Below are 25056 nucleotides of genomic sequence, written 5' to 3'. Positions count from 1 at the left end.
GCTCGGGGGTCGAGGATCAAGTCCAGATGTCAAACAGAGAAAGAAACAATTTACCCTGGGAAAACTACACTGCCACGCCGCATGGGGCGCCGCAAGGCGCAACAGTGAAAAACTTGCATGACAGACAAAATTCAAGGTTGTTGATAAACTCCTCAGGCGTTCCACGCCCTACGCCACATTTGTGCATTTTGGTTAGAGTAATTCCTGTTTCGGCTTGGAAAGGAAAGTTTTGTCCGGGCCCATTCCTACAGGGTATAAATATACCAAAAATACGATTTTAAGGGACTTTTGACCTACGAAAGATTTGAGAAGCAACCAAGGCAAGAAGACACAAAAATTTATCAAGATTTCAACCAACAATCGGTGAAATACTAGAGTTTGTATTGAATCATTAGCATTCATATTTTCTTTGTTTTTAAACCTTATTGAGATGACTTTTTCCATTGCTATGGAGTAATTTCCAGTAGGGTGTTGACAGATACGGTGTTTTGATAACTTGATTAGGGATTAGATTCTTGTTAATTGTTGGAATTAATTGATGGAGTTTTAATTCGTATTGTGGAGTTATTTCTTATTTTGCTTAATCGAAAGAGGATCTTGATATTGAATTTCTTTACATCTTATGCTCGTGATTTAAATAGGTAATCAAAAGAGCCTTTTAAATTGTTAATCAAACTAGAAAATAGGAAAATATTCGTGAGAAGTTACCCTTTAGACCATAACTATTATTTTATTCATTGCAATTGTTTACCGTGTTTCAATTGGATTAATTACTGAAATTAGCGTTTAATCGGAAGAGGAACATTTACTTCAAGTGTAATCTAATTACCTGTTGAATTCGTGAGAATCAATAGTATTATAGAGTGAACTAACTCAAGAATTAGATCCCTAGTCAATTATCTTTCACCTATCTAGTCAATTACCCTTATTTCTCTCATTGATGTTTCTTCGTTGCTCATCTGCTGTCTTTTTTCATCAATTGTTAATTGCTTTATTTTTAGTAGTTAATCGTAGTTGATAATCATCAAATCAAGTGCTAATTTTCCTAGATAGTAATCAACTGAAAATTATTCGAAAACTGTTTAAATCTATTTCTTGTGGAGACGATAATTAAACTATATTATCTTTGACTAGCGAGTAATAATTTTGTGTTGTGTTTTGCGCAAAGTAAAAATGGCAAAGAGAATAAAAAGGAAAGCAATTCTTGGAAGGAACAAAAGAAGATAAAGAGGCAAGCAATTCACGGTAAAAGCCTAAAAGGTAGAGAAGAAAAAGCATGAGTTGAAAAGGAAAAAAATGAACGTCGAAAGATACGATCTAAGAACATTTTAGTTCAACCGAATTTTCTCCGAACTCAAACCAAAGCACACATGAAGTTCCTTTGTTGATGGGTGCTTAACAAAATACTTGGTACCGCCAATGGAGCAATGGGTGCTCTAGCATCCACAAAGATATATGTTGATCCGCCCCTATTGCCAAGTAAGACATGTAACATGAAGAGCACATTCATCCACTTGGACATAAAAGCATCAAATTCTTAACATATATATGTGAATTGAAACTGATTCAACATATGGTGACAGACGCTTCTTTTTCTCTCAAAACGAGTCGATTTTTTCGTAAATTACGTATACCTCTTTTTTCTCAAAACGAGTCGATTTTTTCATAAATTATGTAGAATTTTATGTAAACAGTAAGATGAGTTTGCGCATGAAACTATTCAGGTAGTATACATTTCATTTTCCTTTCAGATTAATACTTAATTTATATTATTTTAAAGCGATAGCAATCTCTCTTTATATGTGTATGTACACGCATATTAGTAGTTATTTTTAATTGGGAAAATGGATCTCTTGAAGTTCTTAAATAATTTGTAATTTGTGATTGTTTGAATATCATCCATGAATTTTACCTAAGGTTTGCAAAGGCAGAAGACTCTTTTTTTTATTTATTTATTTAAATACAAGTTTAATAATAATCAACAAGTGATATCCATCTTAAAGATTATAAAATTTCTCCTTTGCCATAAAACTATTCTCCAACGAAATGAAATTCGCTTTTTGTGCTAGTAATTAAGAAAATAATAGCGGATCCGGATTATGCCAAAATATGTACAATAGTATTCCAATCACCACATGGTGTTGTCTTACAACACGTTACTTAGAACTTTGACAGAAGCAAGAAAACTTAGTTAGTTTGCTTTAGATATTTTGCAATTGGCTGCAAGTAGGACATGTGGCATTAAAAGAGCCTCTTAACACTAAGAGCCCGTTTGGACATAAGAAATTTTTATCTTTTAAAAAAAAAATATTTTTTTCGAAATCAGCGTTTGTTCATAAAATTTTTAATTTTCACTTGAAAATGTATTTTAGAATTTTTTAAAATTTTGAAAAATTTCAAAAAGTTATTTTTCAAAACTTTTACTCAGATTACTCACAAAACTTCAAAAATAACCCAAAATTATATTCATGTCCAAACACAACTTTAATTTTTAAATATCATTTTTACTTTAAAAAAAATTCATTTTTTTTTTTATTTTTTATAATTCTTATGTCCAAACGCACGGAAAAAGTCGGTCAATGCCTATGGAATTTACTAATCTTAATATATGTGAAACTGATTCAACAGATGGTGACACCCGGCCCATTTCTTCTTTCCGTTTTTTTCCTCAAAAAAACAGTCAAATTATTCAAGTATTTTTAGACTAGCCGTCTTGACACATTTCTCTCTCTTAAAATATCTTCTCTAGGCATCGAAACTTCCTCTAAGCAATGAGATGTTTCGATTTCGAAAAATGTATATGGAATCACCTTTATTAGGAGCATTTTACTCCCTAATGTGAAATTTTGGTGTGATTTAGTCGGATTTCAATACTGATGCTAGACACCAGGTGAAAAACACACACACACAACAAAAAAAGAAACTTCCTCTAAGTATTGAAGTTAATTTCACGGGGAAGTTCACAATGTGAAATTTTGTGTCCTTATGAATATAATTGAGTTTAAGTTATATATACTATAGTATAAAAAAAATTAATATCACCAAGTCGTCTTTATTTATCGGAATATGTTGTATGTCTTATTTTTAAAATTATAAATATTCTTTGAATAATAGTATAAAATATTCTTTATATTGATATGTATATAACTTTAACTAATTAAAATTTGACAACCATGAATACATACGGACGACAGAATAGTATGCAATTTCGAACGCCGGGCAACGCAATCTTAATTGACGTGAAACTGAGTCTTTTTTTTGGTTGGAAACTGAGTCAACAAATGGTGACAACCACTCCTTTTTCCCAAAACGAGTCAAACTTTTCGTTATTTACTGTTTTGTACGAATTGTAAAGACACATGTGAATTTGACTTCAGGATTTTAGAGGTTCTAAGGATTCTATTATAATATTGATGTTTATTTTGCATTAGGCCAAATACATATATAAATCAGAGTCGGATTTGGGATTTAAGTTTAATAAGTTCAATTTAGGCCAAATACGTAGACATCCCATTAAACTTGATCCAATTTTTTATTTTGGCACTCTAACTCAATCTTGTTCCATTTCGGCTTTCCAATCCCATTTCTTGTGTTTCACTTTAACACAAAAACTTTTATCCGACGTAAAAATGCAGCGCGTATACATACTTGCTTAGCCAAATACATAGACAACCCATTTAACTTGACTCCATTTTTTATTTTGGCACTCTATCTCAACCTTGTTCCATTTTGGCCCTCCAAGCTCCAACTCTATTTCTTATGTTTCATTTTGGCACTCTATGTCAACCTTGTTCCATTACGGGTTCGAAAGTTCACGGTTTCGAAAATTTAGCGGTTTAAAAGTTTATGAAATTTGTGGGTAATTCAGGATATGCATGCGCACACGTTTCGCAAAATATAAAATTTATTTCAAAATATTTAATTTTTTAATTTTTTTTTACGAAACCGACCAACTTCGGTCATTTTTTTGGGCATAAAAATGCAGGAAACTCTTTTAGTGTCCCGCAACATTTATTTTTTAAGAAACCAACTGAAAATCAGTCGGTTTTCATAGAAACAGTAAATGGGAAGGAAATAATGAAGATGAAATATGGGGGAAGGAAGTTGGAAGATTAAAAATGGGGCCAACAATTACTTTATTATTGTTGGAGAAGGAATTTTTCCATAAACAATCTGCCTCACACACCTACCATGTGAGTCAATTCACAATATGTGACTAGTCAGCTTTCGTGTTAGAATGAAACATAAGAAATAGAGTTGGAGGGCCAAAATGGAACAAGGTTGAGATAGAGTGCCAAAATAAAAAAAAATGGAGCCAAGTTCAATGGGTTGGAGAAGGAAATTTGTCCAAAAATATCTCTCTCAAGCGCCTACAGGGTGAGGCAACTTACACTCTAAATCTAGTCAGCTTTTGTGTTAAAGTGAAACATAAGAAATGGGGTTGGATGGCCAAAATGGAACAAGATTGAGTTAGAGTGCCAAAATAAAAAATTGGGCCAAGTTTAATGGGTTGTCTATATATTTGGCCTTCAATTTATAAGATTTTTAACATAGAATTCATTATACTATTAAAATTATGAGTTCAAATCTAATATTTATTGAGATTTAACAGATTTTTATATATAAATTTACACTTCGTGTTAAAAATTATAAGTTCACTTGAATCCTTAGTCCAAAGACCATCCGCCCCTGATATAGATAGCCCTCAACGTCGCTAAATCTTTTCAATATAAACACTTCAACAAACTTTAACCTATTAGACACCTAGCTAAAACACACCTTTAGTTTAAGCTCAAAAAAAAATATTATTTTTTGTATTTTTAAATTAAAATATATAAAATGAGACAATGAAGTATTTAAAATACTAGTTTAATATTAATAAACTATACGACGTCCTTCTGAGTTAAGATATCTATAAAAATTTCTTATAAACCATTCTAACTGATGGTAGGCTAGAAAACCTGTATTTTAGTCATAGTTTGCACTCTAATTACTGTATTTTACTTGTATTTGAGTTTAAATGATAGTGAATTACACTTATTGTGTGTTTAATAGTGAATTACACTTATTGTGTGTTTAATACCTTGCAGGAAGTGATTCCGAGTTAAAAAGATAATTTGAAGCTAAATCGACAATGTGGAGCTTTGAAGTCTGAGTAAAAGTCTATGGAATTAAACCAGAATCGTGTTGGGGGGTCAGGAGCCAAGTCTGGATGTCAAAAAGTGAAGAAAACGAATTACTCTGAAAAACTAAAACTGTCGCGCTGCGTGGGGCGACACGGCAGTGTAAATTGCTGTTGGATGTGAGAATCTACTCTCTGAACTTCCCCACTACCACACCGCATGGTGCAACGCTAGGCACGACGCGCGTGTACAAAATTCTCAAAGTATTTTTCTGTTTCAGCTTAGAAAGGGTAGTTTCGTCCAGGCCCATTCTTACATGGTATAAATATACCAAAATACGATTTTTAGAGGACTTTTGACCTGTGAAGATTTTGGAGAGAATTGGAGGCTACAAGACACAAGATTTCATCATCTTTCCATCAATTCAATACGAAAATTTTGATTGTAACGTTAGATTGATATTTTCTTACTCTTTAATTATATTTGTGATGACTTCCTCCATGATTATGGAGTAGTTTCCTTTAGGGTTTGACATATATAGTATTTTAATTGATATTTGTGGATTTTAACTTTAGTTCTTTGCATGAATTCGTTTATGGAGCTTTGAATTTTGCAACTTTATTCACCAGTTTATTTAATTGGAAGAGAAATATTGTGGTGATTATCTTGCATTATTTTATTTGGTTTAATTCAGTGATTCTCTTAAGTAATCGAAAGAGCTTATTGAATTGTTGATTAAATCAAGTTAGGAGAATATTTGAGAGAAGTTTTCTTGAAGACTAATCCAGTAACGCATGCTTGCAGATTTTCACAGTGCTTTATATTAGTTCACCTCGTCAAGTTAAGATTTAATCGGGAGAGGAGTCTTGACTACACATTTGAATTAATCATCGAGTGAATTCATGAGAATCATTAGAACATTAGAGTGAGTTAAACTAGAGTTGGATCCCAAATAACTGTCACGATCTAAAATCCAATTAGTCATGATGACACATAACCTCACCTGCTAGGTAAGCCAAATAACAATAATTCGATTCAATTAATATTTAACTGGCTCTAATACACTCCCCAAGGACTGGTAGTACAAATCATGAGCTTCTAAGATTTAGTGTTTACAAAGCTAGTATGAAATAAAATACAACATCTGTTTGAAATATACATGAACAGATTAAAATTCTAAAGCTACCATGAACAAGAGGCAGTTATGACTAAAACGCAGGTACATCTTCAGATCCAGCTCCCGCCATACACATCAACATCAACATCAGAAACCTGCATACAAGGTGCAGAAATATAGTATGAGTACAACCGACCCTATATACTCAATAAGTAACAAACCTAACCTTAGATTGAAAGTAGTGACAAGCTTGTACCAAGGTCAGAGCCCATACCAATAACCAAAATCATCTCATAACAGTAAAATTTAAAACAGCATAAGTAATAACTCAATAATAAAATTCTCAGCTCGTATACAATTCCAAAAAAATATATATTTTCTTTTCAAGTATAATAGTAAAACTCAGTTCTTTTTTCGAAAGTCACCGAAATATGAGTAAGTCTGAAATATGTGATTTTTCTCAAAAACTTTAACGACAGATAAGAAATTTCATTATGAGATGGCATGAGGAAAAATACTTCTCTATGCCTATATATCAAGTATGCATGTCTAATGCAATGCAGCACAATGATGAACTCATGTACTTACACTCTTAGAGTACTCAATCACTCAGTACTGTATATGGACAATCCAGCAGAGGGAAGATCCATCCCATATATATACATAATAACTGACATTCAGTCACTCAGTACTGTACAGGGCCAATCCAGACCAGGGAACTCCATCCCAAATATAATAAATGATTCGGGCAAGATTCATGCCCATGGAAGTCCATCCCGAAAATATAAAATCAATTGCGCTCACTGTGGGGGGAAGGGGAGGGGGGAGGCAGACTCCGGAGGGGCTCCTTCAGCCGAAGCGCTATAATCCGCACGGATAACTCATGTGCTGCAAGGACAACTCACATGCTATTGTATCAATATCTGGATAATAAACAATAGGGCGCTCCCGAAGTACTGCCTCGTAGTCCTAAAAGTAAATATGCAACAAGGGAGCTCCCGAGGTACCGCCTCGTAGTCCCAAAAGTAAATATGCAACAGGGGAGCTCCCGAGGTACCGCCTCGTAGTCCCAAAAGTAAATATGCAACAGGGGAGCTCCTGAGGTACCGCCTCGTAGTCCCCAAAGTAAATATGCAATAGGAGAGCTCCAGAGGTACCACCTCGTAGTCCCAAAAGTGAATACACTACTCATAACCTATGGAATGACGAATTTACAGCAATGAGTCCTATAGTTAAAGACTGAATACGAATTCAAGAAAAACAGGTAATTCAACTAAGCATGTTGTTTAAATTGCAAGTAAGATTTTAAAACACGTAGACATGGGACATTAGGCTAAACATGATGACTATACAATTCCACGGAAATAATTACGTCATAGTGTCTACGATGCACGCCCACACGCCCGTCACCTAGCATGTGCGTCACCCCCAAGCAAATTATATAACACGTATTTTCGTGGTTTACTCTCAGCTCGAAGTTTAGAAATGTTACTTACCTCGAACAAGCCGAATCCAATGCCGAGCAAGATAAACAATACTCCAGAAATTCCATTCCGCGCGTATCAACCTCCGAATGCCTTCCTATCTCCTCAATTCCAAGCCAAACGATTCGAAACTAGTCAAACAACGTGCAAATTAATCAAAATATACTCCAAATGCTTACAATTTAATAATTTATAAAAATTCTCAACTCCGCTCGAAAAATCGGCAGTGGGACCCACATCTCGGAATCCAACGAAACTCACAAAATCCGATAACTCATTCAATTACGAGTCCAACCATACTAGTTTCACTCAAATCCGACTCCGAATCGACATTCAAATCCCAAAAATTTATTTATTAAAATTTTTACAATTTTCCCCGAGTCCCAAATCACCATTCGGACCTAACGGAATCATCAAAACTCCGATCTGAGGCCGAATACTAAAAAGTCAAACTTGGTCAACTCGTCCAACTTAAAGCTTCAAACATGAGATTCATTCTTCCGAGCTAATTCCGAAATACCTGAAAACCAAAACCGACTACTCACACACGTCATAATACATCATATGAACCTATTCAAGATTTCAAATAGTTGAAAAGAACGTAAATGCTCAAAATGATCGGTCGGGTTGTTACAATAACTATCTTGCACCTATCCTGTCATGACCCTTATTTCTCACATTGATAAGAAATCAATTCTTCTCAACTCCTATCTTCTAGTGATCAATCCATGTGAAGACGATAATCATAACTATACTATCTTTGGCTAGCGAGCATAAATTTCGTGTTGTGTTTGCGTTCGTCACTAACCTAAACTGAAAAAAAAAGAAAGAACTGCTCCAACTGTTCAACCCAAAAATAGCTTCATGATAAACGATTGAATTTATATTTTATGAGGTAACAATAATCAGTTCAAATTAAAGGTTAGTTGAATAAATTGTTTGGCTAGACCAAATAAGCAATAATGCGATCAAAGTAGGTAAATAACGAAAAGAGTGATCTTATTGAGAGTGCTTATGAGCCACAATACTGCAAAGTAAAGCTCAATTGCCTCAGCTTGACAAGATATAAATGCAGTAGCTTATAATTATGAATAAGTAGAGCGAAATCAGAATGAGTTACAAATGAGGAAAGTGGAGGTATTTATTGTCTAAACCTAATGTTCATATCCCTAATCCAACTTACAAACGTTTCTTTGGGTGGTTATTGACTTCAGAGATACTCGTCAATTGTGGGATAAACGCTATATGTAATAAATATTAGTGGATCCCGAATATCTCAAAGGAGGTTGAAGACCAAACAAGACTCCGAATTATAGCTTCGTTAATGGATCCCCGGAGCCGTCTTCGGAGTGCTTCATGAGGCACCGCTCTTATCTCCCCGGAAAGGAGCCATCAAGTTAAAGATGTTTCTCGCGAGGACAAACTTTCGTTATTCATGTCATGCATTTATCCTCGGAATGACATTTGTCCCAAACAACATTGTGTTGCCACGTAAATCTAACACGTGTCGAGGCAGATTTTACCAATACACCAACCAAATGAGAGACCCTTTCGATATTACTCCGTAACTAGAAAATAATCGCGCAGGTCAGGCCAAAATATTTGTAATGATATCATATATGCCAATAGCCACATGTTACTATGATACTACTCTTGCAGCAAGTGACATTACTTTGAACTTTACTATATGATGCCAATAGCATTTTTGTCTGTTTAGCTTTTACTGTTTTGCAATTGGCATGTAGCATCAACAAAGTCGCCTTTTAATTATCACTAGACGGAAAAAGTCTCAGAACGCGCACGGAATTTAATCTTAATAGTATACATGGGAAAACTGAAGTTCTTTGCATTTTACACCCAAATTATATGATCTTTGTTGTAATTCACCTTATTCTATTAGTATTTTCAATAGTTTGCATTAATTTCCTTTATTCTGACTTATATAAACCTATTTCTTTTTATTCTGTTTCAAAAAAAATTATTTCTTTCTAAATAAGGAATTAGCTTAAATTAAACTTTCAATTCTACCTTCAATGACAAGTTTTTATAGCAATACAAACACTCTAGCATGTTTAACACTATAAGTTTCAAAAGAATTATAGTCATACAAATGTTATGGCTTATTTAAGATCACAAATTTTAAATTTTTTTATTCTTTCTTAAATTACATGCCTAATCAAATACGTTCACATAAATTAAAACGGATGAAGTAATTCTTTTATTTCCTTGCAGAATAATAAAGATATTCTTTTTCCTGAATTATCCATGAGCGCAAACATATAAATTATAGAAGAGGGGAATATTCGAATCTCTTTGCGGGATAATTGCACTATATATATATATATATATATATATATATATATATATATATATATATATATATATATATATATTTATTTTTAAAATTTTTGGTAAAAATTTTGCCTCCACTTCTGAATTCAGGGGTGTAAAATGCAAAGAAATCTATGAAACACTGGTGACACCCATTTCTTTTTCCTTAAAAAACGAGTAAATTTATTCCAAGTATTACACCATTTTAAACCCACCGTCTCGGCACATTCCTCTCTCTCATATCCTCTTTAGGCATCAAAACTTCCTCTCTAAGCATCGACACTGTTCAAAAATTTTTGGGAACCAGATCGAAACAACCCTATAAAGAACCAACCCCATCTTCTTCTTTTGTTCAAAAAATACATTTTGGGGTTTGTTTTATTGTTAATGTTTAGATCTGTTCTGCATTTATCAATTTCTTGGACAAATTCATAGATTGGTTGTTTGTTTTCTTGTAAATAAGAAAAAGATTTAAACTTTGGTGTTTGTTTGTGACAATGGGGGATTCTAAGAAGTACATTACCGCTGAGGAGCTAAAGAAGCATAACAATTCAGAGGATTTGTGGATCTCAATACAGGGGAAAGTTTACAATGCGACAAATTGGATTAAGGAACATCCAGGTGGAGATATCCCTATTCTTAATCTGGCTGGCCAAGAAGCAACTGATGCTTTCATTGCTTTCCATCCAGGTACTGCTTGGAAATATCTTGACAAGTTCTTTACTGGCTATTATTTGGAGGATTACGAGGTATCTGAAGTATCCAGGGATTACAGGAAACTCTGTTCTGAGTTTGCTAAAGCCGGATTATTTGAAAAGAAAGGTCATGGGGTGATTTATTCCTTATGTTTTGTAGCATTTTTGCTTTTCTTGACTGTCTATGGTGTCCTTTATAGTAATAGTTTCTGGATTCGCATGCTTTGTGGGGGGTTATTAGGGTTGGCTTGGATGCAGGTTTCTTACTTGGGTCATGATTCTGGTCATTACTTAATTATGACAACTCGTGGTTTCAACAAATTAGTACAAATTCTCGCGGGCAATTGCATCACTGGGATTAGTATTGCTTGGTGGAATTGGACACATAATGCTCATCATGTGGCCTGCAATAGTCTGGATTATGACCCTGATCTTCAGCATTTGCCTGTTTTTGCTGTCTCTTCGAGTTTGTTTAAATCATTGAACTCTACCTTCTATGGAAGAGAGCTGACATTCGATTCCCTGGCTAAATTCTTCGTCAGCTATCAGCATTTTACATTCTATCCGATCGTCTGTGTTTCCAGGGTGAATCTATTTATCCAGACATTGTTGCTATTGTTCTCAAGGAGAAAAGTGACTGATAGACTTATGAACATATTGGGGATCATGGTTTTCTGGACTTGGTTTCCGCTTCTTGTTTCCATCTTGCCTAATTGGACAGAAAGGGTGTTATTTGTCCTCATAAGCTTTGTTGTGACAGGGATTCAACATGTTCAATTCTGTCTGAACCATTTTGCTGCCGACGTCTATGTTGGACAGCCCAAGGGGAACGATTGGTTCGAGAAACAAACAGCTGGGACTATTGACATTGCTTGTTCTCGTCAGATGGATTGGTTCTTTGGAGGATTGCAGTTCCAGCTTGAGCATCATTTATTTCCAAGGTTACCTAGGTGCCAATTGAGGAAAATTTCTCCTATTGTACAGGAGCTATGCAAAAAGCACAATTTGCCCTACAGGAGTTTGTCTTTCTTTGAAGCCAATAGGTGGACAATAAGGACGCTTAGGGTAGCGGCAATGCAGGCTAGGAATCTGCTCTGGGAAGCTGTTAATACTCATGGCTAATTAATTTTGTACTATGTTGAAATTTTTTAAGTTTTGTTTATTTTAATTGCAATTGGATATTGTTTTTGGATTCGTGTTATTTGGTTGGAACAGAGAGGAAATGGTTGTGCTTTCTCTGCATCTTGCAATACGATTTGTGATTGTGTTTCAGGAACATCCATCAAATTGCTAGATCATATTTAGTGCAAAAAAGAACTTGTTCAACATATGCATGTATAATCTGCAGTCATATACTTAAAATATCTTTATAATAATCTCCATCTTTCTATGATTTGTTAATCCTGGTTTCATTACAAGATGATCAAAGTTTGAATCTGGTTAATTATCTGATAGATGAGGCTTTTGGCTCTAACATCATTATTCTGGTCAAACTTTCTAAACAAATTTGTGTGGTTTCTAAACAAATGTCTATCACACATTTTGGGATGGTGAGGGTGAAAACAACAGATTAACCCTCCCCATGAAAATTGAATTGGTGCATGCAAGTACATGCACACAACAGCATTTCTATAGACAGTGTTTTTATCTACAAGGAAAATGATATGCCTGCACAGAATGATTTGGAGTGGGAGACTAGTGTGGATTAAGATCAAATTTGAAGGTAAGTAGTTGAACCTTGGCTTTCAATAGAAATGCTACCTCCTTCACATAGTCCGTCATTAGTAGGAGTATTTAGCATTGACAGACAGTGGCGGAGCCACATGCACCAAAGGGGTGTCAACCGACATCCCCTTCGTCGGAAAATTACATTGTATATCTAGGTAATTTTTTTAAAAATATGTATATATATATATATTTATAATGACACCTCTTAGATTTCTTGATGAGTTTATTTTTTTATGTTTTGACTCCCCTTAATGAAAATTCTGGCTCCGCCACTGATGACTGACTAAAGGATCTTTCATTGCTATTCTGTTCCCAGCAGAGAACTTATCTTCCTGCTTCAGAACCAATTAATTACTAGCTAGCATTGACTGTTAAAGGAAAGTTGGTGCAACCAATTAGAAGATGCTACTTTGTTTATATGATTCTTTAACCATTTACTTTGATCCTTCAAATAAAAGAAGATTATTCGTGCAGTTCTCTCTCTCATGAGATTGTACATAAACACACTATGAACGTTCAACACCCATAATCGCATCAACTGTTCGGTTTTAATTAATCAGACACTGCCGCACTTATACTACTTAGACCATAGCATCATATACACCACCATATTTAAGCAGCAGCCAATTTTAAGAAACCTTCTTATTATTTACCGGGGGTGGGGCGGGAGGTAGGGCAGGGTTTAGGGGGTGGGGCGGGAGGTAAAGGGAACAAGGGTATCTGTAGGTTGAGAATTGGGTCATGGAACGTAGGTACATTGACGGGTAAATCTATAGAGTTGGTGAAGATCCTCCAGAAGAGGAGGGTCAATATAGCATGTGTCCAGGAGACAAGGTGGGTAGGGTCGAGGGCGAGGGACTGAGACGGGTATAAACTTTGGTACTCAGGAGTCCAGAAAGGTAAGAATGGAGTGAGCATCTTGGTGGATAGGGAACTTAGAGAGTCTGTGGTTGAGGTTAGACGAGTAAATGATAGATTGATGACTATTAAGTTGGTGGTCGGAGAGTGCACACTAAACATCGTCAGCGCCTATGCGCCGCATGTGGGCCTAGATGAGGAGGTTAAACGGAGCTTCTGGTAAGGGTTAGATGAGATTGTGCGTCAGATTCCGCCTGCTGAGAAGCTATTCATAGGAGGGGATTTCAATGGGCATATTGGGTCGACCGCAGGTGGTTATGGCGAGGTGCATGGAGGCTTCGGTTTTGGGGAGAGGAACGGAGGAGGTACATCGTTGTTGGATTTCGCTAAGGCTTTTAGGTTAGTGATTGCGAACTCTATCTTTCGAAAGAGGGAGGGGCATTTGGTCACTTTTCAGAATACGGTGGCGAAGACCCAGATTGACTATCTCCTCCTCAGGAGGTGTGACAGAGGGTTGTGCAAGGATTGCAAGGTGATTCCGGATGAGATACTCGCGACGCAGCATAGGATCTTGGTGATAGACGTTGGTATTATGTTAAAGAGGAGGAAAAGGTCTACTCGAGGAAGACCGAGAATCAGGTGGGGAGCCTTAACTAAGGATAAAGACCAAGCGTTGAAGGGGCGGTTGTCGGCTATGGGAGCTTGGAAGAGCAGTGGTGACGCGAGCACTATGTGGTCAGCGACAACAGACTGTATTAGAGAGGCCGCGAGAGAGGTGTTAGGGTCTCGACTGGCGTATCTGGTTGGCACAAAGGAGTCTGGTGGTGGAATGAAGTGGTCCAAGGTAAAGTGGAAGCAAAGAAGGCGGCGTACCTGAATTTAGTGGAGAGCATAGGTGAGGAGGAGAGATGAGTGTGCATGGAGAGGTATAAGGAAGCTAGGAAGGAGGCTAAGCTGGCGGTCATAGAGGCTAAAACTGCGGCTTATGGTCGTATGTACGAGGAATTGGGGAAAAAGGCGGGAAAAAGAAGTTATTCCGGCTGGCCAAGTTGAGAGAGAGAAAGGCTCGGGATTTGGACCAAGTGAGATGCATCAAGGACGAAGATGGTAGATTATTGATGGAAGATGCCCAGATTAAGAGGAGATGACAGACTTACTTTCATAAACTTTTGAATGAAGAAGGGGATCGGGATATTGTGCTAGGAGAATTGGAGCATTCCGAGAGTCACCGTGACTTTGGGTACTGCAGGCGTATCGATATTGAGGAGATCGTGAGAGCTATGCGTAAGATGAGTAGGGGCAGAGCGACCGGGCCACATGAGTTTTCGGTGGAATTTTGGAAGTGTGTGGGGAGAGCAGGTTTGTAGTGGTTGACTAGGTTGTTTAATATTATTTTTAAGGGGAAAAGGATGCCGGATGAGTGGCGGTGGAGTACAGTGGTTCCATTGTATAAGAATAAAGGTGATATCCAGAGTTGTAACAATTATAGGGGTATCAAATTACTGAGTCATACCATGAAAGTGTGGGAGAGGGTGGTTGAAGCGAGGGTGAGGATGGCAGTGTCTGTATCCGACAACCAGTTCGGGTTCATGCCGGGTCGTTCGACTACAGAAGCTATACACCTTGTTAGAAAGTTGGTGGAACTATACAGAGAGAGGAAGAAGGATCTGCACATGGTGTTTATTGACCTAGAGAAATCGTATGACAAGGTTCCTAGAGAAATTATCTAGAGATGCCTGAAGGCAAAAGGTGTGTCGGTTCCCTACATTATGACGATTAAGGACATGTATGATTGGGCTAAGACTCGGGTTAGGACAGTAGGAGGTGACTCTGAGCATTTTTCGGTTGTAATGGGGTTACACCAAGGTTCTGCGCTCAGTCCGTTCTTATTCGCCCTGGTGATGGACGCGTTAACACACCATATTCAAGGGGATGTGCCATGGTGCATGCTATTCGCCGATGACATAATTCTGATTGATGAGTCGCGAGTTGGTGTTAACGAGAGGCTGGAGGTTTGGAGACAGGCTCTTGAGTCTAAGGGTTTCAAGCTGAGCAGTACGAAGACGGAATACCTGGAGTGTAAGTTCTGCACTGAGCGAGGAGAAGTGGGCGTGAATGTGAGGCTTGATTCGCAGGTTATCCAGAGTAGAGGCAGCTTCAAGTACCTTAGTTCGGTTATCCACGGGGGAGGGGAGATCGACGAGGATGTCACACACCGTATTGGGGTAGGATGGATGAAGTGGAGGTTAGTATCTGGAGTCCTGTGTGACAAGAGAGTGCCACCGATACTCAAAGGTAAGTTTTATAAAGCGGTGGTTAGACCGGCCATGATATATGGGGCTGAGTGTTGGCCCGTTAAGAACTCACATATCGAGAAGATGAAAGTAGCAGAAATGAGGATGTTGTGGTGGATGTGCGGGTACACTAGGATAGATAAGATTAGGAATGATGATATTTGGTAGAAGGTGCATGTGGCTTCCATTGATGACAAGATGAGAGAATCGGGGCTTAGATGGTTCGGACATGTTCAGAGGAGCAGCCCAGATGCTCCGGTACGGAGGTGTGAACAGCTGATTGCGGAGGGCACGAGAAGAGGTAGAGGGCGGCCTAAGAAGTATTGGGGAGAGGTGATCAGGAAGGATATGGCGAGGCTCCAGATTTCCGAGGACATGACACTTGATAGGAAGATGTGGAGGTCGAGTATTAGGGTTGTAGGTTAGGAGGTAGTTGAGTCGTGTCTTACTTCATACCATGGTGGGACTAGCCATGTAGGGTTTTTGTCTAAGATAGCTAGTGGGAATGTTGTGGCTTTCTATTTCGCTTTTCAGTGAATGTCCTATTTACTAGCTATCGCTTTTGTTTTGCATCTTTCTTCTAGATTTCACAGTGTTCCTATTTTTCTTATGACTGTTGTGGTGATACTAATATTTACTAATATTGTCTCCCTTTGTTTTGTATCTTTTTTTGGATTTCATGGTGTTCCTATTTATCCTATGGTTGTTGTTGTGATACTAATATTGTCTCCCTTTTTGTCCTTTTGTCTTTTTATTTTTTGAGCCGAGGGTATTTCGGAAATAACATCTCTACTCCTTCGGGGTAGGGGTAAGGTCTGCGTAGACACTACCCTCCCCATATCCCATTAGTAAAATTTTACTGAATTATTGTTGTTTTTTATTATTTACTGTTATATGAATTATGAAGAGACAAAACGAGCAAGGTCATCCCAATTTTAGGAACAATATGCTCTTACAGATCAAAGTGCCTTTTACTCCTGTTTGTCCTTTAATTTATGTATCATGTGGTGCATTCAGTGGCGGAGCCGCCTTACAAGAAGGGGTGTCAGATGACACCTCTTCGCCAGTGGCGGAGCCACATACACCAAAGGTGTGTCAACCGACACTTCCTTCGCCGGAAAATTATACTGTATAGCTAGGTAATTATTTTTAAAATATGTATATATATATTATATAATTACACCCCTTGATTTCTTGATGAGTTTATTTTTTTATGTTTTGACTCCCCTTAATGAAAATTCTGGCTCCGCCACTGCTCTTCGCGGGAAAAATACACTGTGTAGATAGGTAAAAAAAATATATGTATATATATACTATGTATTGACTCCCCTTAATTTTCTCGTATGTTTACTTTTATATATTTTGACACCCGTTAACCAAAATTCTGGCTCCGCCACTGGGTGTATTAATATTAATAATAGTCTTCTAACTATGAAAAACTGATATACATTTAGTCCTAACTAACTAACTAACGGTTTCCATCATCTCTAATGAGTTCATGTGCTGTAGAGATGCCCTGTCCCAAACTTAAATCCAGCCACTGCTTCCTACGAATGCCCAGAGAAGAGAACACAAGTTTGCTTCTGCAAAACTTACATTAAAGAAATAAGGAAAATACAACACATACACACACCCACGTGCCTTTCTTTTCATTAGTACGTAACTAGTAAAAAAACATTAATGAATTTTGAAATGATTTTTTAATAATTTAATTGAGATATATATAAGACAACTTTAATTTCTTATTTATATCCGTACAACTAAAATTCTATATCTTTGTGATAAGACAAATAAAAATAGTTTTATTATTAGATCTTAGATTACAATGTTGGCGCAAGTACAATGTTGTTTTTGTAGTATCAGTAACTTGTTGATTACCGAAACTCAGACATCTGATCGCTCCTTCCATACACTCCTTTTTTTGTACTCAAGATTTCATCTTTTAGTGTGATCTTCACGTGCTCATTCCCAAGCCTTGGCACATCATACTCGATGTTGTAGCCGGCGAAACCAGAAAATTCAATAAGGGTGTTTAAATCTTTGTCAGTGGGTTATGTAAAAATATTCAAAGATTATTTTTAATCAATAACAAGTAATATTTTACCTTATACGGAGTATAATTTTTCGGCCATGACCACCCTTAGTGCAACTTCGCCCCTGCTTGTAGCTCTTGTCATCATCCTTATATATACCCATAGTTATGAGGGGTTCACGTTATTCTATAATTTATTTTGACAAATAGCATGAAAAAACACAATATAAACTGACCTTTTATTTTTCGTTTGGTAGTCACAGCATTGTAGCCCTTGTCAACAAAAGATCTTTTGAGATTCTTGACGTGAAACATCTCTTTTCTCCTTCAATACTTTTGGACGAACTGATGATAGTTAGTGACGCGATTATTATATTTCTCAATGTAGTTAAGACGAAACTAATTTGGGGATTGAAATTTCTAATGAATAAAAAATCCCCTGTTTTAATACCCCGTCTAATGTACCATTTAGGTGAATTTTTTTATTTAATTTGCTAATTCTATATGTCATGATGCATTTGTCGGATTTTATGAAATAATCATCATCATGGCAAGAGTAAGATCGTGTATATACCTGTTGTAGAAGAAGAAACAGAACTCAAAACATAGAGGGATTTTATGAAAAGAGATAAATAATAGAGTAGTAGTGAGCAATGATATTCATTTTCTTATTACTTTACTTTTATTCCTCTTCCCAATGGTTACTCTTTGCATTTGCCTGATTCAATTTAATATTTATGTCCTTACCTTCCGTTCTCTTTTCTATAATTTCTCTCTTTATATTAAAATATAATTTCATAGTGATTCCAAATGTTTAAAAGAAAAAGATGAAGAACGGGAAGAAACATACAAATGACCCACAAGGTAGAAAGATGGAATCCACTTCAAAGTACCGGGCTCTAATTAACGCAGAACTACGAGAAGATAAGATAACAAACATAAGCAGGTCATTAATTTTCAAATTCAATTCACAAAAATACGAACATGAACGTAGTTTCTAAGGAACAACAATATGATGTACTCCATTACGTTCATAAAAACTGCATATTCACAAGGACGACTCTAAGGCTTTTAGCAGTGAGGCCATTGCCTTATGCCCCCAAAATTTGAAGGCCCTAAATTTATTTTAAATTATTATTATTATTATTATTATTGTTATTATTATTATTATTATTACTATATACTATATAATTTATATAAATAATTAGTTTAAAAGAGTGTTACAATATTTTTTTGTTACTTGATTGGGGTTATTTTTTTGTTACAATATTTTTTTTTTTTACAATAATTAGTTTAAAAGAGTGTTACAGCATTATTTTATATAAACCCTTAATATTCCATCTAAGCACTATATATTCTAAACAGTAAATTTTTATGAGAATAAATAGAAATAAGCTTATGAGAAGAAACGTGATAACTTGGAAAATAGGAAGTGCTTCGTAAAGGTGTGCTGGAGGTATCATTTGTTATGAAATCCTAATTTATCTTTTTTTTGTTTTAAGTAAATATACCACTAGGTTATTCACCTAGTAGTTATTATATTAAATAAATCCCACACTGGATCCAAAATATTACAAATAGTTCAAATGAAATGAAAAAAATAATGGTAGCACTTGCCTATCATAAAAAATAAAAGTAACACAATGTGTATTTAAAGACTTCCATCTTGTAGTGTTGCTTTTGACTTGACACACCAATTGCAAACTAATTTGTGTAGCACCAACAAAGCTCTCATCGGGCGCCATCGTCTACAAACCGAAGTAGAAGACATGTATAGATGACAAAAGCTAAACTACAGTATATTTGACCTCTTCATTGTAGTATGGAAGTACTGGAACTCCAGTATTTGTGTTAATATGATAACGTGTGTTTATTTCATCATTTTGATCAGACGAAATGCTGCATGATACAATTCATTAAACCAAGCTGCTGTACATATCCCAACGCTGGAATGCAGTCCCTTCCCATATGATGTTATGACTTTCCCAGAATGAGCATTATAAAATTCTAAAACCACTGGGAAATGACATGGCTCCATACAGTCAAACAACTGTCCAAATATGTCCTGCAGAACCAGTGAAACTCAGTTTTCCATAGGAGATTGTCTTATTACAAACCTTTGATGAAATGTATGTACGCAGTGGTCAATGTTAACTGCTAATTTCCTCTCTGTTACAATAGCAATGAGTTGTTGTAGAACCTGAAGAATATGGAGCCTCCAAATGTACATAATGTGTGTTAAACTAAGGTAACACCACTCTAAGATTAGATGATATTCCAATGCATGTGTACATCCATAGCAGGTATGGCAGAACAATGGTGATATCATGAAAGTATGGTGGAAAAGTAAATCCCTCCTTCCATCGAAGATCCTCATATAACCAACCTGTGTTGAAGAATACATGTACGTTGCACAATGTACACCGATGTATCCTTTAATGCTCATAAAAATAACATCTCTGTTGCTGCAGCAGTTTAAAGTTGAAGAAAGTGTACAATGTATTGTCTGCTCTTGTGTTGAAAATTTTGTAAAGCAAAGTAGCACTGCTCGACTGCTTGAAGGACAGTAAGGAATCTCCACATGTTCATATTGAGTCTTGAACCAAGATAAAAGGAGTGTACAATGAAATGAAACTCTACTAATCATAGGCATTGCAGTGTAGAAGACTTCCATCATTGTTGAGTCAATTTCCTTGCTATCTGGATCCTAAGATTAGGAATCTGTGCTTTGTCATAATTGATTAATGTCTTTCCTTCTTTCGGCATTTCAGAGAAAGAGTGAAATGAAACTGGACTTGCATCAGAAAAAATAAGGTTAACTAAATAATCTGTCACTGTATTTCCTTCCCTTAATTCGTGTTGGAAAATGACATTGAAATGATCCTTCTTCTCCTTTATCCTCCTCACATCTGTTCCAATGCACCATGGTGTATCCTATTCCCCTTCAATTATCTTCTTCGTTATCAAAGAGTCTGTCTCAATTATGAGAGGGTGCAGGTTCTTTTCCACACAGTAGTCCATGTCTTCTGCAATTGCTTTTGCTTCAGCTACAATGTTGGTTGTTTCACCAATTTTCTTAGCTTTAGCATACACTAAATTTGCTTGACAGTCACGTATGCAAAAGCCATATGAACTAGGTCTTGGATTCCCTTTAGAAGCACCATATATGTTACACTTAAACCAACCCTCAAAAGGGAACTTCCATGTGACTCTCTTGGTCATTACATAAGGTTTGTAACCTTCAAAGAACCTGATCATATCAGGCCACAGTAATGGAATATTTTGCATCCAAGGGTATCTTGCCTTTGCCAGACTATGTAGAGTCTTATTTACCTCATGAATGAACCTATTGCACGATACAAACTCTCCATATTTCATTGTATTTCTCCTCTTCCAAAGCTCCCATGTAACCACTGAAGGCAGTGCCTGGATTAGTGGCTTAAACTTTTGGCAGCAGTGTGTTTTCCAGCATACTCTTATAACTTGATGTACCTGCACCATGTTGACAATTATCCCTAATGCTTGAAGGAATGTTTTTCACACCCTATTTGCAGTTTTACTTTTAAGGAAAATATGCTGGATTGTGTCTTCTGTTGGATCCAAGCAACACTAACACTTAGATACTACCATATAATCATTTCTCCTCCAAAAATCATCTGTTGGTATCTTACCTTTCTACAACCTCCACAGGAAGAATGAGATTTTAAAAGGAAGACCTTTAATCCACATACTGTTGAAATCTTCATTTGTAGCTGCCCTATACCTTATATTCTGCCAAGCACTTCCCACTGTAAATCTCTATGTGGATGTTGGCATCCACTTAGGAGAATCCCAGTATTCATCACTGCCATTGAAGTGCACTTCTTACCTTATATGTTCTGCAGGGAATGATTGATCTAGAACTGTCTTGGTCTCTCAGTTCTGCCACTTCCTGAAGTTCTTCATTAATAGGAAAATATTGAGGAACAACATGATATAAAGTACCTAAACTAGTCCAATTGTCATGCCACACATCTGTAAAACCCCTATTCATCTCCCATAATATGTCATGCTCTACCTCTTCCCTTACTTCTAACATTTTCTTCCATACATGTGAACCTTGCCTAAATTGAACAACAATAGGAAGTTCTTTCTTACAGTACTTGTTCCACATGAAGTTTGACCAAATGGACTTAGTTGTTCTGAACTTCCACCATAGCTTGGCAAATAAAGCCTTTGATATATGAAATATAGATCTAAAACCTAGACCACCTTCCTCTTTTGGTAAGCTTAAGTTAAGACATTTTTCCCAATGTTTGCTTCTTCCTTCTTCTTTGTTGCTCCAGAAAAATCTTGCAAAGGTTTTGTGCAAATGTTCCAACACATTGTGAGGAGGGTCCAATACTGATAGGATATGAGTGGGCATACTTTGAAGGACACTAGTAATAAGTGTTGCCTTGCCACCATACGATAGTGGCTTTCCTTTCCAGGATTGCAACTTTGCTTTCACCTTTCTTATGACTTCATTGTAGTAATCCTTGCTCCTTCTTGTGTAGAATATAGGGCGTCCTAGGTAAGTTAGTGGAAACTCCCCTTGTTGAAATCCTGTAATTGTCCCTACTGTAGAGGAAATAGATCTTGCCACTTTAGCTAAGCTGTCCAGAAGTGTGCTCATATTGGGTGATAACCTCCACCACATTTTTCTATGGAATATGGATCAACAGAAACAAAGATGATTGTGTCATCAACATAAGCCAAATGGTTTAAAGGATCAGTCTACTTTGGCATACCAAAACCTTTAAATCTTTTATCTTCAAACAACATATTTAGTGATCTTAATAGTACCTCGGCTAAAATGATGAATAAAGCTGGTGATAAAGGATCTCCTTGCTTGAGACCTCTTATGAACTTGAAAACCCCTGTTGATTGTCCATTAACAAGGACAAAGTACCAATTGTTTGAGAGCAGATTCTAAATCATGTTGATGTAGTGCTCAACAAATTCCATTTTTCTCAGCACATGAATTAGGTATTTCCATGATACCCTATCATAAGCCTTAGCCATATCCAACTTGATGACAACATTAGCTGGCTTCCTCCTTAATCTTATATCAATTATAATTTCATGAGTAAGTAGAATATTCTCAAATATAGTCTTTCCTTTAACAAATCCAGATTGGTTGGAGGAGATTAGAGAAGGAAGAATATTCTCCAACCTATCATGCATAACCCTTGATATGATCTTGTTGATGAAATTACTAAGACTTATTGGTCTTAAGTCTGAGAATGTGCTCACCAAAGCTTTTTTTGGCAGTAGAACCAAATTTGTGTGAGTTACTGATTTTCGTAATGGAGCTCCACTGTAGAAGATCTGCAGCATATTGAAGATATTTTCACCTACTATATCCCAACACTCCTGATAGAAGATACCAGTAAAACCATCAGGTCCACTTTCACTATCTCTACTCAAAGCAAATAATGCTCCCTTTACCTCTTCTATAGTAGGCATTCTACATAGTTCCATATTTTGTTCCATAGATACCATAGAAGGAACATTACTCAGAAGATCATAGCTTGTTGGATCATCCTCCTGACTAAACTGATTTTGAAAGAAGTCTACTACTTCCTTAGCCAATTGGTCTTGTGTTTCAATCCACACTCCATCTCCATTCTGGATCCTATTAAGCTTTAATTTCTGCCTCTTGCCATTGACAAAGTTATGAAAGAATCTAATATTTCTATCCCCTTCTTCATACCATGTCATGCCTGCTTTTTGTTACCAGTACTGCTCCTCAATGGTCAAGTATCTTTTCAATTCTGTCGGTGCCTTTTGGAAGATAATTCTGTTGTTAATTGGTTCTTCCTCAAATAACATTTCCTTTATTTTAACTATATCTTCCCTAATGGCTAGTTGCTTAAATATATCTCCATCTGTCAGCTTACTCCATCTAGAAAGTGCTATCTTCACCCTTCTCAACTTCTGTTTGAACATCTAGAATGGATCTCCAATGAAGTCTGCTACCCAATTCTGGCTAACTACATCCTTGAAAGTCTCATGCTTTGTCCAGAAATTTAAAAGGTTTTACTAGATGTGTTGTGTTTTCTCCACAAATCATCAACAAAGGTGCATGATCTGATCCTGTTCTTATAAGATGTTCCATTTCAATGCTGGAAAACAGATTCTGGAAAGGTAAATTGACTAATATCCTGTCCAACCACTTGAAAATACACTCAGCATTTGGTCTTCCATTCCACCATGTAAAGGGGCTTTCTTCGTAACCAAGATCAATTAATCCACTTGAATTTACACAAAATGTGAAGTCCTCATATTCTGAGGGGTAAACTGGAAGGCCTCCTATCTTTTCTTCCTCACTCAATATAACATTGAAGTCTCCACCAACTACCCAAGGTAATTCCATGTCATTAGCAATATTATATAAGTTGTCCCACAATTCTAGCCTCTCAAGAGAAGAACATTTAGCATAGATAAAAGTTATAATAATGTGTTTACCAATGTCTTTATGATAGACCTTGATAGTCACATGTTGTTCTGTATCATTAAGTAGTTCCCACTCCACTACTCTGTCTAAGAACAACCATATCTTGCCATTTATGTTTGAATATGCATTGTCCATTCCTAGCCTTCTCATGTATCTCTGAATGTGCTTAGTTTTCTGGAATGGTTCCATTAGTGCAACTATGAAGAATGCATGCTCTCTATGCAGATTAATAACCCTCTGAAAGGCCTGTTGGGTTTTGACAGACCTTATATTCCAAATTAATGTCTTAATCATCATTTGGTAATAGAGGTTGCCCTTCTAGGCAGTATTATTTTAGTGTGTGGAATCTCTTTGTTTTGGCCTTGCTTCCTTTCCTTTTTGCCACTCTTGTAACCTACTCTAGGAGATAAATCTGCCTCCCTTGCTACTACCTTAAAGTTCCCTGCTGTAGATACAACCTCCCCCTCATCTTCAAATAACTCCTGATCATATGTTGGTTATTGAAGCTCCATAGGTGCAAATTTATGTGTCACCAGGGCATGTAACATTTGCAGTGGTGAATGTACTGGGCTGTTGAGGTGAATGTGTAGTGGCTGCCTACTCCCAATAATGCACTCCATGTCTCTTGGCTCAATTGCACCTTCTTGCATGGGTATCATAACAAGCTGAAGTTCATCTCCACTTGACTTCTGCTAGTTCTCTTGAATGCTAATGGATTCAAATCCTTGCTGAATCTGTGTTTGACCTATAATCGTGTCATTGTGTTTGCTTACAGAGTAGTGAAACACTGCTAGATCAACATGTGATTATATGTCTTGCTATTGTTGGTTTGGAGTCATGTTATTATTCTCTTCTGCCACAAATGCATTCAAATGTCCATCACCTATTGTATGGTGCCTCCTAGGGACTGGTAATT

At 36.5% G+C, this 25056-nt stretch overlaps 3 protein-coding genes and 1 long non-coding RNA gene across 4 annotated transcripts; 1 reads left to right on the top strand and 3 right to left on the bottom strand.

The window, feature by feature from the left end:
* Positions 1–6202: 6202 nt before the first annotated feature.
* LOC138896630 (uncharacterized) lies at positions 6203–9158 on the bottom strand. The gene is made up of 3 exons (XR_011410000.1): positions 8908–9158; positions 7737–7855; positions 6203–6395 (listed from the first exon to the last, which is right to left on the bottom strand). It is a non-coding gene; the product is annotated as an uncharacterized lncRNA (long non-coding RNA).
* A 1109-nt stretch (positions 9159–10267) lies between these two features.
* On the top strand, positions 10268–11986 carry LOC104115589 (delta(8)-fatty-acid desaturase-like). Its single transcript, XM_009626259.4, has one exon. The coding sequence runs from the start codon at positions 10553–10555 to the stop codon at positions 11870–11872; it is 1320 nt and encodes a 439-aa protein (XP_009624554.1). The 5' UTR covers positions 10268–10552; the 3' UTR covers positions 11873–11986.
* An 8610-nt stretch (positions 11987–20596) lies between these two features.
* Positions 20597–22340, bottom strand: LOC104115590 (uncharacterized). Its single transcript, XM_009626260.1, has 2 exons — positions 21531–22340; positions 20597–21154 (listed from the first exon to the last, which is right to left on the bottom strand). Exons 1-2 carry the CDS (start codon positions 22338–22340, stop codon positions 20597–20599), a joined length of 1368 nt encoding a protein of 455 aa, XP_009624555.1.
* A 1076-nt stretch (positions 22341–23416) lies between these two features.
* On the bottom strand, positions 23417–24437 carry LOC104115591 (uncharacterized). The gene is made up of 2 exons (XM_009626261.2): positions 23727–24437; positions 23417–23632 (listed from the first exon to the last, which is right to left on the bottom strand). Exons 1-2 carry the CDS (start codon positions 24435–24437, stop codon positions 23417–23419), a joined length of 927 nt encoding a protein of 308 aa, XP_009624556.2.
* Positions 24438–25056: the final 619 nt, after the last annotated feature.

Source organism: Nicotiana tomentosiformis, chromosome 8, assembly GCF_000390325.3.
Source record: "Nicotiana tomentosiformis chromosome 8, ASM39032v3, whole genome shotgun sequence".
NCBI classification, from domain to species: domain Eukaryota; kingdom Viridiplantae; phylum Streptophyta; class Magnoliopsida; order Solanales; family Solanaceae; genus Nicotiana; species Nicotiana tomentosiformis.
The sequence above is the reverse complement of the archived record's forward strand: the minus strand, read 5'-3'. Positions and strand labels throughout refer to the sequence as shown.